General features: G+C 34.5%; 2 protein-coding genes and 1 long non-coding RNA gene across 9 annotated transcripts in view; all 3 read left to right on the forward strand.

Moving 5' to 3' along the window:
- The window catches only part of TTC39C (tetratricopeptide repeat domain 39C), a 110,767-nt gene extending 106,160 nt beyond the window's left edge, over nt 1–4,607 (forward strand). For all 3 annotated transcript variants that reach the window (XM_001362747.5, XM_007487605.3, XM_056823804.1), the window contains one exon: nt 631–4,607. In XM_001362747.5, coding sequence (XP_001362784.1) covers nt 631–720 — 90 coding nt within the window. In that variant the 3' untranslated portion in view covers nt 721–4,607. The remainder of the gene's footprint in view (nt 1–630) is intronic.
- A 929-nt stretch (nt 4,608–5,536) lies between these two features.
- Nucleotides 5,537–7,589, forward strand: LOC103105922 (uncharacterized). Its single transcript, XR_464752.2, has 2 exons — nt 5,537–5,846; nt 7,400–7,589. It is a non-coding gene; the product is annotated as an uncharacterized LOC103105922 (long non-coding RNA).
- A 2,150-nt stretch (nt 7,590–9,739) lies between these two features.
- CABYR (calcium binding tyrosine phosphorylation regulated) overlaps nt 9,740–17,583 on the forward strand; it is a 34,780-nt gene continuing 26,936 nt past the window's right edge. For 2 of the 5 annotated variants that reach the window (XM_016431657.2, XM_007487603.3), the window contains exons 1-4: nt 9,740–9,894; nt 11,513–11,615; nt 11,735–11,930; nt 12,038–12,091. In XM_016431657.2, coding sequence (XP_016287143.1) covers nt 11,589–11,615; nt 11,735–11,930; nt 12,038–12,091 — 277 coding nt within the window. In that variant the 5' untranslated portion in view covers nt 9,740–9,894; nt 11,513–11,588. The remainder of the gene's footprint in view (nt 9,895–11,512; nt 11,616–11,734; nt 11,931–12,037; nt 12,092–17,583) is intronic. The other 3 variants (XM_007487600.3, XM_001362574.4, XM_007487601.3) reach the window with 3 other exon arrangements.

The raw sequence follows: 17,583 nt of genomic DNA on the forward strand, positions 1-17,583 counted from the left end.
AACCTCAATTATGTATCCCTTATTTCTTCTCTGCCTTGGAACTGTACTCAGTATCAATTCTAAGACAGAAGGTAAAGGATTTAAAAAAAAAAAAAAGATCTTTCCAGGATGACTAATATGTTTTTAGAATAGAAGTCTTTGTATTTTTTGTGTGTTGTAGTCTTAATGCTTAAAATATTTAAAAGCACCCATTCTTTAAAGTGGAAGAGTGGGGGCAGCTGGGTAGCACAGTGGATTGGGAGTCACACCTAGAGACTAGAGGTCCGAGGTTCAAATGGTTTTTTTAAAAATAAAAATAAAATAAAGTGGAAGAATATCTTTTGGCTTTATAGCTACATTATTCTTGTAAATAAGACTTGATAATATTCCCTTCCAAGGAACATCACTTAAGAATTATCCAGGGGGCAATATGGAAGATTTTCTTCATAAATGAACAATCTTGGTTTTTCTATATGAAGTTTATAAAATGTTTGCTTCTTTGAGTCTTTGGGGTGATAAGTAAAAGAATAGCCTTAATATCTCAGTTAGTTAAAGAATTATGTATTTCACTTCTGAGAATACAAAAATCATTGTGAAAGACTATAGCTCCTTATAATATTTTAACTTTTAAGTAATTTGTTTGTGTTTCAGGAGGAATTCACTGGCTATGACTTTGAAAACCGATTACATGTCCGCATCCATGCAGCCTTAGCCTCTTTGAGGGAAGTGGTACCTCAATGACAGACAGAAGTCTTGATTTCTTCCATCCCATCCCACACAGTTTTCTGCACTTTAAAAAAGACATGCAGAGGATACAGCTATTGGGAAGATCAGCTTTTCTTCTAAAAACCACCTGTGCCAGAGATACATTTTTGGAGTTGAGCTGACACATTAAAAAACTTCTCTTCTGAACAAAAACTTGAAAAAAATAGTCAGCTGGTGAGAGGGTTAAGTGACCTTGTTCAAACAATTTAGAGGTGTTTTTTTTTTTTAATTTCCCTTTTTGTTTGTTAAGCTAAATATAGTTGACCTATAATTGTTCAGGAAAAATTATTATAAGCACACATTTGACTTGATCACATTAACAATTGTATTATAAAAAGTAAAATTAATAATATCACCACCACCATTTGTATTGCGCTTTGAAACAATAAAAACACTTTCCAATCTTTTTAACTTCATCCTTATGATGTTCCTATGAATTACATAAAACAGCATCATCCCAGTATTACAGATGACAAGACACAGGCACAATAGAGGCTGAGTGGCTTGGTCCATGTTGCCCAGTGAGTTAATGATGGAGCAGGGTCTCCTGGCATGATTACCATATGAACCCAATATTCTTTTGTTGAAAAAAAAAACCCTAAATATAGCTTAGACCTCCATGTTTTTTCTTAGAAAAAAAGGCACATGCTCTTTTAGCTCAGATGATGATGTAAAATAATTATTTCTCCAGATTATTTCTATATTTTTCAGAATAGCAAGGACCAGATTTTTTTTTTCTAAAGACAACCTAAGAAAATGAGGGAAACAGAAATTAATTGTTGGGCCAAGACTACAACTATTTAGAAAACTTAGTTTGATAGCATATTCTAAAAATTAGATATTTAATATTTTAATTGGAGGATTTTTTTTAACTTTTCCATGGTAAAAAGTAAAGTTACTTAAATCTCCTAGTTTTAGAATCGTTCAACTGGGTTTCTTATTACAGCTTTTTATTTGACATAGATTTGGGGAGAGCAAGGAGGTTAATTTACAACATTCAATTCATTAATTATTTTCTGGGCTAAATGTTACTAGGATTCAACTATTTTTCCCTCATGACCCCAACCTCAGATTATTAAATGTGATAACAAGGTATTTCAGTCATTTTTAAGTCCCCTTATTCCTAATTTTCTAATGTCATCTACCTTAACCTCCATGCACAGTACACTACCCTTGAAGTGGTGTCATAACTAAATTCCTCAGTCTGTCTTAATCACTTCTGCCATGACTATGCATTTGATTTGAACAAATCTGAAGTAATTCCAAGTATAATTTTCATGACTTAACATGATACAAATTTTAATTTGCTTCTCAAAGTTCACAACAGGAGAGAATTTGACCAGAATATTGATGAACTCTAATCTCCTGGAAATTATTTTTGAGGAAATAAAAATAGTAATTTCTTTGAAAATACGATTTTCTCATCTATTACTCACTTTTTAGTGGACTAAGCTACCAAAGTGTTTTTCCAAACTTACTTGATTCAGGAAATCCATCTTCCTTTGGTTTAGGCACCAGGGAAAAAAGTTTGGACTGTCCCATTTGTTAAATGATTAAATTCAGAAAACAAAATAGATGGAAATTATTGGGAGTCTTCCATAAATATGGCTGTGACCTCTTTTTAACAATTTAATGGGATGCATTTGATTTTCCCTGGTTTTTCTGGATTGAAGGGAAGAATGATGAATCTTTAGAATGTATCAATGCAACTTTTGTTCTCTTCTAATCTTTAGCGTGTGTAGCTATTCAATCCAATGACCATCCAATGAACATTCAACATTTCTCTAATGTGTTTGAGGATCATTCTTACAATTCTTGCTTTAGTGTTGAGCCATACTTAAATTGTCATGTCAGGCAAAAATATTGGTAAACCTATTATTAATTATGTAAAGATTATTCATAAGCCCTGTGATTTAGAAGTAGTTCAAAACAAAACTAGATTTTTTTTACTCTTTCATTTGCTGCTTTTTTGCTTCTTTTATTCAAGTAAAGTTCATTTTAGAGTTCTTTTAATATTTTAGGTATAGATTTTTAAATGGGCCATTCTTCCCAGTCAGTCTAATTTACTCTTATAGTACCTTTTTGTTAACATTATGGGAGAGATATGAAAGACACTAATTACTAAAGCACAGTGTAAGTATGTTGTTCATTTAGAGTAAATGAAAGCTGTATATTTTTTCAAGAAGTTGAATAAGTGCTTTGAATTGATATGATTTAGAAACAAGACTTTCTTGCGTATGTGCTTTGATTTGCCTAGTGTGTTTACTCTGTGATCTGTGCTATAATTCATTTCTATGTAAATTTGCTTCCCTTTCCTCCTACTAATTCAGAAAAGAATCACTTAAGTGGAAAAGGCTCTATATGTGTATTATTTCATGGTTTTGTTGGTTTTTTCTCTTTCTACCACTTCTCTTCTTACTTTGGGAGATTCGAGCAGATCCAATTTATAAATATCAAGTATACTTTTGTATTAGATTATGCCTGTGATGAGATCAATATCAAATGTATATAATGTCATCTACATAAGTTTTTATAATTTGGAAAACTCGGAGGCATGATCTAATAACAATAATAGAATATGCATCTTGTTAACCAATATTCTTAAGATTTTATCTTTAATAAAAGATTAGGCATCTTTATTTTTAGCTCACTCTGGCTGTCTCCAACTGAGTTTTAAAAAAAGAATTTTTAGATGTTACTGAAAATTAGAATATTTATTGTGGTGTACTGTAAAAGTAAATCATTTATAGAACTTGCACTTTTATATTTCTGCCAAGTAAAATGAAAAGAAAACATATAACTGGTGGGGTTTTTTTCAAACTTTACTGTAAAAACCAAAGCCTTTTTAGATTGCTTCCTAAGGCAGTCTTGATGATAAATAATGTTAAATGACTTTCTTTGTGATTAAGAAGTCATTTGTATAGGATTACCTGTATTGTGTTCAGTCATCATTATGTGAATGAGTTTGTGTGTGTCAGTTGAAGGAACTGAAGCCTGAAAGATAGAAAGTGAAAAAGGACATGACTGTAACATTCGAGGATTTGAGGAGTTAGGAGGGGATACACTTGTTCCACTTGTCTCCAGAAAATGAAAACTGAAGCAATGGTAGAAGCTGCTATCTAAAGGTAGAATATCTTGCCTTGAAGAGTGGCTTCCAAGGAAGCAGAAACTGGATGATTTCCTGTCAGATATGTTATAATGGAGATTCCTTGGATATATGAACTGGACTAGGTATATTCTGAGTGAGGCCCGTACAATTCTCAAATTCTGTGATTTTGTGAAAAGAATGGTAAAGTCATAGAAGTTCTTCCAGGCATAGTGTGCAGAAGAGAGCAAGGCATTCTACCTCATGGCCTTTATTTTGTTCATCTGTAAAATAAGAGATTTGGACTTTGATCCTTAAGGTCCCTTTTAACTAACCCTTTTAATTTCTATGAACCATGAATTCATCATCTTGTCAGATGAGTAATGATGATTGGCAACTCCTTGATGAGGTACACCAAGGTGGATATTTATTTAACAGAGAGGGCTGCTTTCTCCCTGGAGCATATCAGGTGGGCAAAAATTGTACTTCCAGAGAAAGTTTTGAAGCATTGCTAAAAGTTTGGAAGAAAGTAGGCATAGACTGATATCTCATACGATATACCAAGATAAAGTCAAAATGGATAAACAATTTAGATATAAAGGGTGGTATCATAAATAAAAATGAAAAAAATGTGTCTGGCAGATTTATGGAAAATGGAAGAGTTTATGACCAAACAAGTTGGAAAGGGTCACAGGAGGTAAAATACATAATTTTGATTATGTGAAATTCAAAAGTTTTTGCACAAACAATACAAATGCAACCAAAACTAGAAAGAAAATAGGAAATGAAGGGGATAAGAGGGGGTTTATAGCAAATTTCTCTGATCAAGGTCTCTTTTCTGAAATATATAGGGACTTATACCATATTTGTAAAATAAGAGCCATTCCCCAGTTGATAAGTGATGAAAGGATATGAGTAGGCAGTTTTCAGGGGAGAAAAAAATCAAAGCTGTCAATACTTAAAAAAAGTTTTCTAAATTAGGGAATTTCAAATTAAATAACTCTGAAATACCACCTTATGTCTCAAATTGGATAACATGACAGGAAAGGGAAAATATGCTAGAAGGGATATGGAAAAATTGGGACACATGCATTGTTAATAGAGTTGTGAACTAGTCCAACCATTCTAGAGAACAAACTGGAACTGTGTCTAGACTAGAAAACAGGTCTGTAGCTCAAAGAGAACAATTAAAAAGTTTATATTTGTTAAAAGTACTTGTAACAGCTCTTTTTGTGATGGCAAAATCAGAATAAGAGGATGTTCATTGGTTGGGGAATGGCCAAACAAGTTGCTGTGTATGATGATTTGGGGTTTGGGGGGGTTTTATTTTTTGAAAAGGCATTTCATTTATTTATTTCATATGCAGACATGCAAAACATTTCCATATTAACCATGTTGTAAAAAAAAAAACACTGACCAAAAACAAACAAGAAAAAATAAAGTTTGAAAAGTTTACTTTGTTCTGCATTCAGGCTCTATCAGTTGTCTCTCTCAGAAGGAGGATAGCATCATTCATCATGAGTCCTTTGGAATTGTCTTGGATCATTGTCTTGATAAGACAGCCAGTCATTCCTAGGTGATCATCATACAATATTGTGATGACTGTGTACAATATTCTCTTCGTTCTGCTCACTTCACTTTGCATGAGTTGGCAATAAGTCCTCCCAGGTTCTTCTGAAAGCATCCTGCTTGTCATTTCTTACAGCACAATATGTGGTATATGATTGTGATAGAATACTATTGTGCTGTAAGAAATGACAAGCAGGATGTAAAGGGATTATAAACATTCTCTTTATATATGATGTATATGTACACATATATATGTGGATCACCTACATACACATTCCCTTTTCATCCTCAGAGGTAGGTAAGTGCTAACATGTGTATAATATATATGTATGTGCATGGATCCAAAAACTGTAACCTCAAGTTTAATCAACACTGACATTTCAAACAAACTAATGTGACTTTAGGCCACATGAAGAGACAGAGAGGCATGGTTCTCGGGAAAAAGAAGGTGAGTGCCATTATGTTCTGCCCTAAGCAAACAATATCTGGGAAATATTGAATTCTGGGTTCTGCATTTTAGGAAATTCAGACTTATGGGAAAGCATCCAGAAGAAAGCAAGCAAGATGTTAAAAAAAAATGGAATCCACACCATATGAGAATAAGTTGAAGTATGTATGTCTAACCTGGGAAAGAGAAGAGCTGTGAAGTATGCAATCATTTTCAATGATGGTCATGGAAGAAGGACTTAGTTTATTGTGCTTTCTCCCAGAGATCAATTGGGCACAATGGATGGAAGTTGCAGAGAGGCAGATTTTTGGATAAATATAAAGAAAGCCTTTCCAAAACTGGAGCTAACTAGAACTCGAATGTGCTCACTTTTTAGGGAATTAGTATTGCCCTATTGGAAAGTTTGTTGTTGTTTTTTAACCCTTACCTTCTGTCTTGGAGTCAATACTGTGTATTGGCTCCAAAGCAGAAGAGTGGTAAGGGCTGGGCAATGGGGGTCAAGTGACTTTCCCAGGGTCACACAGCTGGGAAGTGGCTGAGGCCAGATTTGAACCTAGGACCTCCCATCTCTAGGCCTGGCTCTCAATCCACTGAGCTACCCAGCTGCCCCCCCTATTGGAAAGTTTTCAGGGGATCAAATGTCAGGGCAAAGTCTTTATCTGTTGTGACTTGAAATAGATGAATTCCCTTCCAGCTCTTAGATTCAGTGTTTTATTAATAATCTCTCATATATGATTATCAAAATAACTTGAAATAATGTGATACATTAAAAGGGCAACTTCATTAATGTCATTTACAACTTCATAATCTTTACAAAACCAGAAATAATTGAATACATATTATTAATGAAAACAATGACATCTATCTAGTCATTCTACTGTAAGTTAATCTAACTTCTCCTTCTGTAACTTAATCTTCTGTAAGTTAATCCTGCAAAGCATCTTGCAGAATGTTTTAGATGTGGGGAGCAGTGTATATGTTTACATATTTATACTCTCATATATTGATATATGGGGAAGTATGTTACTTGGTAGAAAAAGAGAATTTGTTTTGTGTTCCTTGTGGAAGCCTGGATGGTTAGTGGAAGGAGCACTGGTTTTGGAAACACAGAATCTGGATTCAAATCCCAACCAACTACCTATATGACTTTTCACTCATATGTAATCACTGAACCATGGTTGGTATTCATGACTTCTAGGTCCCTTCTACTTCTAAATTTAGGATTCTATGATGTAAAGCAGAGTTGAAATTACTTTGTAGTATCACAGTGCCTGGAAAGATTTCAAATTTTACCTTCTTTCTCCCTTTATGAAGAAGCCTTTGAAGCAATACTGCCCAAAACTTGAATATTCCTAAACATTTTTCTTTGTAATTTGTTTTTTTTTTTTAATTTAGACTCTACTTGTACTGAAGTTTTATAATCTTATAAAATTGATTTTATCACCTTAAATTTTTAAATAGGGATATAACTGGACCTATCATTTCTTACTATAGGTCTTCCCTATGAGGAAACTCCCTTTATTCATGCATATTAACTAATATCTTCTCCACAGCAGAGACTAGAGCATGATAAAGTGACTCCAGCAAGGGCATCCAGCCAACAGTATAATGGGAAAATGAAGAGATCAAGGATTTGTAGACTTCACAGAAGCCTCCTCCCATTACATCATTAATATGTTAATTGAGAAAAGAATCTGTAGGCTCTGGAAATGGCAAGCACTGAATAAAATGACAAAAAAATTATTTTGTAGGATTCTTCCCTGAATCTGTGTGTGCATACCATATACTTTCAGCAAAGATCAGAATTAGAAAAGTTAGGCAAAAATAATAAAAATCTGGTATGCGATGGAAAGAATTCAGTCACAAATAAGTTCTTTTTCAAGTAACTGGTAGATTGCTTGCTGCCTCAAGGTGGGGAGGGGGAGAATTTGGCTCAAAAAACTTAATGTTAATGTTCATGTTAAAAATGGTTTTATATGTAATTTTGGAAAAATAAAATATGAAAAATATTTAATAAATTTAAAAGGTGTTAATGAAAACATTGGTTATTGTCCCCCAGAAATGATATCACTGATTATATTTATTAGAAGTTGAACTAACATAAATCAAGTGCTGTAACAAGGTGATCAAAAGCAAAAAAAAAAAAATCCTTGGTTAGCAAGCCTGTCTAGTTTGACAAAGAAACCAAGATGGTGGCTGAAGGCAACTTTGGTTGAAAATGAGTAAGCATGATATGCCAGACACTGAGTTAGGCCTTTAAGGGTACAAAAAACATAAGTTAAAAAGTCCTTTCCCTCAAGGAGATTGCATTCTACTAGTGAGTAAATAACCTGTATACCAATACAATTATTATACAAATATTTCCAAGATATGTAATAGCACACATAAAAGTAACTTTTGTGTGTTTATGCATACACAAATATTTTCTTAGGAGAGGCAATATGTACTATATAAATATATCTACAAAGAATTACCCACCTCCTAACCAGAAAGGTGATAGACTAAACCTGCAGAAGAAGACACATTTTTGGACAAGTCCTTCTTGAATCATGCCTTTGCATGACAAAAGGGTTTGAGTTCAATGAAACTGAGCTACATCATGAAGCGTTACTGAAGATGGACAAGCCACATTGGAGAGTTCTGACAAAAGGTGACCCACTGAAGGGTAGTCCATGGGATTGTGGAAAGTGGGGCACAACTAAATGACTGAACAACTTTGTGGGAATTTGTTTTGCTTGACTATACATATTTATTACAAGGGTTTTGTTTTTCTCTTTTTCACCATAATGAAGTAGGAAGGAGAGGAAAATAAATGCTTGTTAATTGGGAGGGGTAGGATAATAATAAAATATGACTGAGAGAGAAGCATTAATAGCAAAGCAGTTCAGGAAAGGCTTCATTCAAGTTGCACTTGAGGTGTCTTGAAAGAAAATGGTTTATAGGAGGGGAAAGTAGGAAGAGTGTATTCCAGGCATTGGAGATAGTCAGTTCAACGGTATGGAGGTAGAAGAAATATCTATATGTATATATATATATATATATATATATATATATATATATATATATATGTGTGAATAATAATGCTAGTTTGGCTTGATGGTAAGGGAAAGGGAAATACAAATTTCTGTGCAAAAATCTGATGAAGATGGAAGTTGGATGATTAGGTTGAAACAACATATGCCTTTTTAAGCAGAGAAAAATAGTGGAGGGTAAAATTGATCCTCGAAGATGTAAACTTTTCATTAAAAAGGTGTTTTTGGAGTCAAGAAACCTACTAGCATTTTGATTCCAGTCTCTCCTACTACATTATTTGACTGTGGCCATCCAATTTCCCCATCTGGGCCTCAGTTTCTTCATCTTTAAAATGAACAAATTGGTGATCTTTTGTGTCCAAGCTCCAAGTCCAGAGTTTATAACTGTGGGATGTAGTAGTCATCATTTCAGGTGGAAGCTGCTGTGTTAACTATAGTGACCTGATTTTTTCGTTTTCATTTTTACTATTCTCACACTTTTATGTGTCCCAAAACAAACACTTGCTCAGATGATTGTTTTCAGAGTGACATTTTTTCCAGAGTAGAGTGGAATGAAGCACGTTATAAAGCTTTCTCCTCTTTCCTTTAAAAAAAAAATTAAAACCCATCTCATTACTGGCTGCCAAATGACGGACCAGACCACTGCTGTTTTGCTTTCCTTGGGAATTGCCTTTTCTCTTTCATTAAAAAGCTCCCTGCCTAGTCTTCGCACAGGTACCCCAATAGGCACGAAAGAACACCTGTTGGTCCAAGAATTCTGAGAGCTCCTGTCAACTGATGCGTGTTCCCGCCTTTGTGCTTAGCGCTCTCTCATTGGCCGTGAGCCACCGCGGCCCCTCCCCCCTTTCCCTGGAGCCTGGGTAAGTAGACCACGAGATCATTGTGACACCACTGGACCCTCGCGGGGACCCCGCCCCTTCTGGTATAAAAGGCCTCCCTAGTGTTGCGCCCCTTTACAGGAGCCGCCGGCAAGGGGGCAACGAGGAAGCGTCTAGAGCGTAGCTGAGAAGGAAAAGGTGTGAGGGATCCCGGAGAAAAAGACCAACTTACCTGAGGGCTGGGGGCACATTATTCCCTCCCTTTGGGGATACGAGTATCCCCGCCCCCACTCCCAAAGCGCTACACAGCTCAGGCTTTGTGGATCCTCTTGGGGTGGGGGGGGGGGACATACCTGCCCAGGAGAAGGGGTGTCTGGGGAATTGTGGGGATTCCCTAGAATTGGGGTGGGGGTCCCTAGAACGTGTTCTCAGAGGAGCGGGTGTGAGTGTGTGTGTTTTGTGTGTGTGTGTGTGTGTGTGTGTGTGGTGGTGGGGGGGGGGGTGGCCTGAGTGTTAGTCGTGGAGCGGGGACCAGAAAGCTGGCAAATTGCCTCCTGTGAGGGTTAGAATTGGGTTAACTACTTTTAAATAGAAAGGGTATTAATGTAAAGTCAGTGACTAAGAAAAAAAGAAATACATGCAAAAAAGGGGGGGTGGAACCCTAAATAATGGGTCAAAGAGAAAGGCAAAAACCACTTAGACTATGGTTCCCAACTATGTTGGGGTAAGAGGAAGAAATAATGTACTTTGGGGGCTTCTTTTTATGTTCTGTTCCATTAAACACTACCAACAATCACCCCAGGCCAAAAAAAGAAAAAAAGGAAAGGAAAAAGAAAACCTAGAACAATGGGCTAAATAGTAGTTTGCTGATATTTTTGGATGTGCTTTTCAGATTTGTTTGGTTTTTATTCATTTTATGGGCCACATGAGAAGGGCAAGATTTGGCATCTTTTTTCTTGTGAAGTTTAAACCCTCACTTGATTTTTCCCATTTTGGTTGTAAATTCTACTCAAGTGACTCTCAGGGCTTTTTGCCTTTGCCCTTTTAGTCCAGAGTAAAGTGCTAATTTAATGAGAGGATACTGTGAACACTAACTTGCTGGCCTCTACTCTACCCCCATCTTTCCCCTCTCCCTGATTTTTCCCAATGCTCTTGTTGTTCAGCATTTTTCCAAGCTGACTAGAGCAAAGTGGGACTAATGCTTATTGCCCTCAGAGAGCTCCATGGCCTTCCCACTGAGAAAGGCATTTTTTCTTTGTCACGAACTTTTTTTTTTTTGCTATTTTGCTAAGTAACTTTTCATAGTTTAAGAAGCTTAAAAATTTTAAGATAATCATCCTCAAAGCCAGTATGAAAACCCTATTTCTAACAGTAATATTATGAAATGTGTTTTTAAAATGCTAGTTTTATGCTTTTTCAATGTTGATGAGATAGCAATGTTTGCTTTTGCCACCAAGAAAAATTGGCAGAGAAAACTTTGGGGTCTTACTAGTAGCCCTAAATAAGGAGAGAGAAAAAATGTTAGGAGAATGGGGTAAAAGGGGAAGAGAAAAAAACAGGAATATGCTAATTATATGCAATCCTGCCAATAAAATTGGGGTTAATCTTTAAAAGGAAAAGTTTATCACATACCTACAACACATTCACTGTGAAATCAGGAGGAAGTGACTCTCTGTTCATTGGCACCCTTTGTTGTGATTGAAAAGCTATTTTCCATGGTGGAGAATCACTTCATTTATACTGGCAAAGGTGAGAGATGATATTCAGGGATATTTTTTGAAAAACAGATTTATTTACTGTTGCTTTTTTCATGTAGAAAACTACTTGTTTCAAGCCCTACCCTGCCTTTTCCTTATTTGAACCATCAGCAAGATCACCACATAAAACCAAAGATGAATGTCTACAAATTTGAAATGAAGGTAGTAATTATAAATAGGAGGTTGATTCGTTGATAGAAATTCCGTTCATAGCTTTCGGTCATAGGGAACATGATTTATTCATAGAAAACATTATTTGACTTGATTTCTCTTTGTTGTAGTTGAGAGATTGCAATCAATTAACAGCATCGTCATCAACATCTCCCAAAATGATTTCTTCGAAACCCAGGCTTGTGGTTCCTTATGGCCTGAAGACTCTACTGGAAGGAGTTAGCAGAGCCATTCTCAAAACCAATCCAGCGAACATCACCCAATTTGCAGCTCTTTATTTCAAAGAGCTGATTTTGTTCAGAGAAGGTTTGTTTCTTGCTGTTTAGATACAAAATTCTTTTAGATTCCTTGATAAACCAAAGCACTTAATGTTTATACCACTATCTTTTATTTATTTTTCTTTTTTCTTTCAGTAAATTCTTCATTGGATATAAAAGACCTGGTTAAACAATTTCATCAAATCAAAGGTAAGAGAATTTTAACCTACCATAATTGTTAGACTTTTAATAGTTAGATTATTCGTATTATTCTCTGTAACATTTTGGAGAATTGTTCAGTCCTTTAAAAAATCCACACATTTTCATTATAATAAAAATAAAACAGTGAGATAGAGAATTTAGAATTTTAACTATTAAAAACATAACAAAGTAAAGATTTAAAGCCACTTTTTAAGGAAATTTGTTTTAAAAAGGGGGGCTGATACATTTTTATGATTATTTAAATAAAATCCATCTATGAAATAGAGAATGTAAACTGAGGGGTACTGCTTCTTGTTCTCCATGCCTCTACTACATCTATAAGAAAGTCTTTTAGGGAATTTAAATTTAAGTAATTTACATAAACTTTTTCTTCTCCAAGAATAATTTGCAGGGTGGAAAATTAAAAAAAAAATTGATTTGTTATCAGAGAAACATGGGAATTGTGAGGTTATTATGAACTTCATTTGTTTCCAAATTGATATATCTAGTGAACAAAAAGTCAGAACACTGGAAAAAATGAAAATGTTTCTTATATTAGGAGACTGGGAGTAATAAAGGGGGCCTGGATATTTTCCTCCTATCTGCATGCAAACAAATGAAATTGATTCAATACAATGCCATCGTTTTGCCACACTTTACTGTTTTGTTGGTGAGGCAATATAGTTAGTCAGTAGAGATTAATTAAGATATAAATTAAATTCCCAAGAAACCCAAGATATAAATTAAAATCCCAAGAAAAAGTGTTCTCACTTGCACTATTAAATCATGACCAGTTATTTTAAAAATTAAGATATTCAAGGCATGGTGAATGACATACTTTTTTATTTACTAATTCAACTTTCAAGTATCTGGAGAAGCAAGGATCTTTTGGGTGGTATTGAGTGTGGTTTTTGTGTGCTTTTCACATCAGTAGCTGCAGATAAGACTTAGAGTTTCTGAATGTAGGTTTGGGAAGTGTAAGGAAGAGTTAGATCTTTGGCTTTCAGACTGAATAGACTTTTGGATGAGCTGTAGGGTTATGTAATTATGTAGGGAACATAACAGCTAATTGTTAGAGACCAGTTGTAATTGGTAGACATTAATTAATGTAGCTAATAGAGAAATGTTTATATCATCTTGGCTACTGTGGGACAAAGTTGATTATATGACTTCATCAAGCAGAATCAGGATCCCTCAAAGATCCATTTTTAAGAAACAGTAGTAATGGTAATAATAATATACATATGGGCATAAAAGTGGATTTGTTTTTAGATTTTGGTTACAAATAATAGCTCTCACATTTTGAAAAAAAACTAAAACTAGTGTAATAAATGATATGCTTATCTAATTTTGATCCTCACAGCAAGGTACTATTTAATAATATGCCCTTTATATAGATGAAGAAAGCAGCAATAATAATAAAAAAATAGTTAAAGATTTGCAAAAGACTTTACATAAATTATCATTTGGAAACTTGCAGCTCAGAAAATTTAATATATAGTAGACTGATAATGATTTTTTTCCAGTGTATCTAGCTCTTTTTTATAACCATTCTACCATATGTGTTTATAGGTCTCTACAAGATCCATTAGGACAGATATATATTTCTGTATATTGTGTATTAAGTGAGACTAAGTGGATTGAGAACTATACCTAGAGATGGTCCGGGGTTCAAATGTAACCTCAAGCACTTCCTGGCTGTGTGATCCTGGGCAAATCACTTAAACCCCATTGCCATCCTTAATACTCTACTGCCTTGGAAACAATACACAGTATTGATTCTAAGATAGAAGGGTAAAGGTTTTAATTTTTTTTTTAAATAGTGTATTGGCTAGCAGTAGGATACCTTTTAATTTAGGTTATAGAGAATGAAATTTCTCCAGAGAAGAAAACATTGAAGAGCATCCTTTAACTCTGCTGGTCAAGTATAAACTAATTATTAGCATAACATGTAAGATATATTTATTTTATACATGGGTTTAAGCACACATTCTAGGCAAAACTTGTTCACTAATTGGTAGGAATTGTAGACGTTATATTTATGGTAAATGCATGAAATTTAATTCCAAAGAATTGAAATGTGTTCCCAAACTTGTAAATTTCTAGGCCTTAAAGGGAGGGTTATTTTCTTGGGATCAATGATGCTTGATGCCCATAGAAGGCATTTGATGATGTTTGTATAGTGACCCTGGGAGTCAGACAACTAAGCCTCAATGACCAATGATGTAAAAAGCCACTTGAGTTTCAATTTTTTTGTGAGTAAAATGAAGATAGTAGAAATAACCTGTTTAGGATAACTTAAATCAGAAGAATTGTTGTTTTGAAACTAAATGAGAGTAATTTTTGCAAACCTTTTAAAACTTAAATTTAAATATACATATATTTAACTATGCTATTGATGCTGACACATTAGACTGATGCTGACACATTAGACTGCCAAACTGCCAGTCAACAAGTTCAGTTTGGCAAGTGAAGTTAGCCTTTACACCTACTGTTGATGTCCTGTAGGACAGTGAATGAAAATGAAAAAAATTGTAGGACAGCAAACAAAAAAGTCACAATTCCTCTTCTCAAGACATCATATTACTAAGCACTTACTGTGTAGTTAGGCACAGTGCTAAACTTGATTAGAGATAAAAAGAAACACAGTTTACTCTTCCACAAGCAGGTTTCACAATCTTAATGGGAGACAACATATGCAAAATTAGCTAATAGATGGTAGGGAGGAATTAAAATATTCATACTTGGCCTTTGTTTCTAGAACGGGGGTAAAGAGACTAGGAATTTTGTTTTTGAAACTATGTGAAGCTAATTATCTTAATAATTTTAAGGAGTCTTTAACTTGGACATGTAATTCTTTGTATTTTAGTCCACTTGCTGAATAGGAGTTTGGGGGAAGCAAAGGACTTGGACCTTTAATTATCTATGGTCATAAACTTGTTTTACAACTACTTACCTCGAATAAATGAATTTCAATAGGATTTCTTTTAAAAAAACAAGAATATATTGACGATCACTGAAAAATTATATATATGGAGGGAAGGGTATATTGTAGATAATCAGATAAAAATATATTATATACATACACATGGTATATTGGAGAAAATCAAAGAGAAATTTCAGAGGAAGTTGGCACATATTAAAAGTAACTGGAAGGGCTTTTTGGGTTCATGTTCCAGGAAAGGACTTCAAAAAGGAACCCTGAGTGTCCAGCTGAGTTTTGAAGGAAATCTAAGGAGGTACAATTCTAGGCATGGAAAGACACTGTCAAAATGCCGCTATGCAAAAATGGTTCCGGAGATGTGAAATATGGTTTAGGAAATGTGAGATGGCGCGTCATTGTGGTAAAGCAACAAAAGAAGACTAGGACTAGTTGGCTGGACTAGAAGATGTGAGAAATATGTATGAAGGGAATATATATATATATATATATATATATATAAATCTGGGGGGAAAGTATAACTAGGTTGTAAAGGGCTTTTTAACAGTTTATATATAACTTGATCTTAAAAAAAAGTAATGTGGGAGGAGCAGCCAGGTGGCTCAATGGAGAGAGACCAGACCTAGAAATGGGAGGTCCTAGGTTCAAATCTGGCCTCTGACACTTCTTAGCTGTCACTTACCCCTTATTGTTTTTCCACCTTGGAATAAATAGTAGTAATTCTAAGACTTAGTTTATTGGACCTTAAGCAAGTGAAAAAGACAAGCTTGGAAAGGATGGAAGGATAAATTTTTTTTTTTAAGAATGTTGAATCAAATTAGGGAGAATGAATTAGGAGGTTATGAACATAGAGTTCAGGTGAGAATGTAGTAATAACAACAACAATATATATTTGCATGTAACACTTTTAAGGTTTTTAAGCACTAAAGATACATTATCTCATTTTTGTAATACCAAGATTAAGGCATTGTTAATGATTAGGTTGTTTGACCGTGATATTTAGATGCATTAGCTCACTCCAAAGGACATCAGGGAGTATTCAGAATGCCCATATGGAATGCAGATGGGTCTAAGGCATCAAGAGATGATGAAGTTAATTAATTAAAAAGTTGTTAAGTGTTTACTATGTGGACAAATAGCATTCTGTCTTCAACTTGACCTCTCAGTGTATTTGCTTTTTCCCTGCCCTGGCTTTTCCATTGCTCTCATGGGCCCACTTTGATAATCTATGTTGCTTTCCCTATGACAAAGTTGAAGATTATGAGGTTACTTAATTCTTTTTTATTATTACTTTAGCATGGTAATAACTGTGGGACTTCAAACTTTTTTTTAACAAAGAAAGGAGGCAAGTACCCTCATCAAAAATGTTAAAAAATCTAAGGGAGTTCTTCCTTTTTAGGAGTTTTTCTTTGTATATCAAGAATCACTTTGAGATTTGGTTCTGAAAAGACATGTCTTGAACAAAATGAGAGATGTCAGTTTATTTATGGATGATGAAACAAAGTTCATTCTGTAACCAAATCTATTATAGTGCTTTGTATAATTTTATTGAATTCATGGAGACACCTTGCTGCATAGAAAACTTTCAAAGAATATCATTTTTCTTACTGATTTGTCTTTTAACTATATACTTTTAAAAAATTAGTATAAGGGGGTAAGGGTTTAAAAAAAAGTTGTAAATTACAAAATGTCAGGGTCCAGTTCTATTCTAGTTCAGCTAAAGTCCCAGAACTCATATGTCAACAGGTATATATAGAATAAGATTACACAGATACCATCTTCCTCCTCATTTAAAAGAGGGGTGATCTGAATCTTTCTTCTCAGAAGGGGCAACCAGAGTTTCATCTTTTAGAAGGCCTTGTCGGCAAGAAGCTCATGACTTTTTCTTATCTCTATATTCTTTGAAATAAAAGCGTCCATTCCATATATGGTAAAAGCCAAAGTCGTTCTTGCAACTTCAGAGCCAAATGGGATGTCATAGTGTTTGGACCCATTTAAGGATCCTGGATATATGCACACATCTCCCTTTGGCAGGATGTTTTTGTAAGGCATTGTAAGAGTTTTTCTTTGTTATTTTACTTACAAAATGATTATTGATTATCATATACAGTTATTCCATCAATAGATAGGATTACCTTACAACTTATCACTAAAATAGTGATTATTAGGATTACATGCAGAGAATATACAGTTATATAGAGGTATGAAATAGTGAACATAAACTAAAGTTGTTTGGTTAGATTACATTACATAAGTGGTTTTTACACTGAAGTAACCCCTTCTTATGTATATGAACAATTATGAAGATTTCATAGAAATAATGGACAATATAGTAGTCATTGCTAATTATTGTGTCAGTTTATCTCAGTGCCCTTGCTTTGGAAAAGCACACATCATAATAACTTCCCCTACGTTCTAGGCCACAGTTTGTCATCATCAAGAGGGCTAGATAATCTTTGAAATTCCTCACAATTCTAAATCCTGTGATGCTAAGATTATGCTTTGGGATAACCAGGAAAGGTTTGATGGGTTATAGTCAGAATTCTCTTATTTTTACTAA

Source organism: Monodelphis domestica, chromosome 3 (assembly GCF_027887165.1).
Source record: "Monodelphis domestica isolate mMonDom1 chromosome 3, mMonDom1.pri, whole genome shotgun sequence".
NCBI lineage: Eukaryota > Metazoa > Chordata > Mammalia > Didelphimorphia > Didelphidae > Monodelphis > Monodelphis domestica.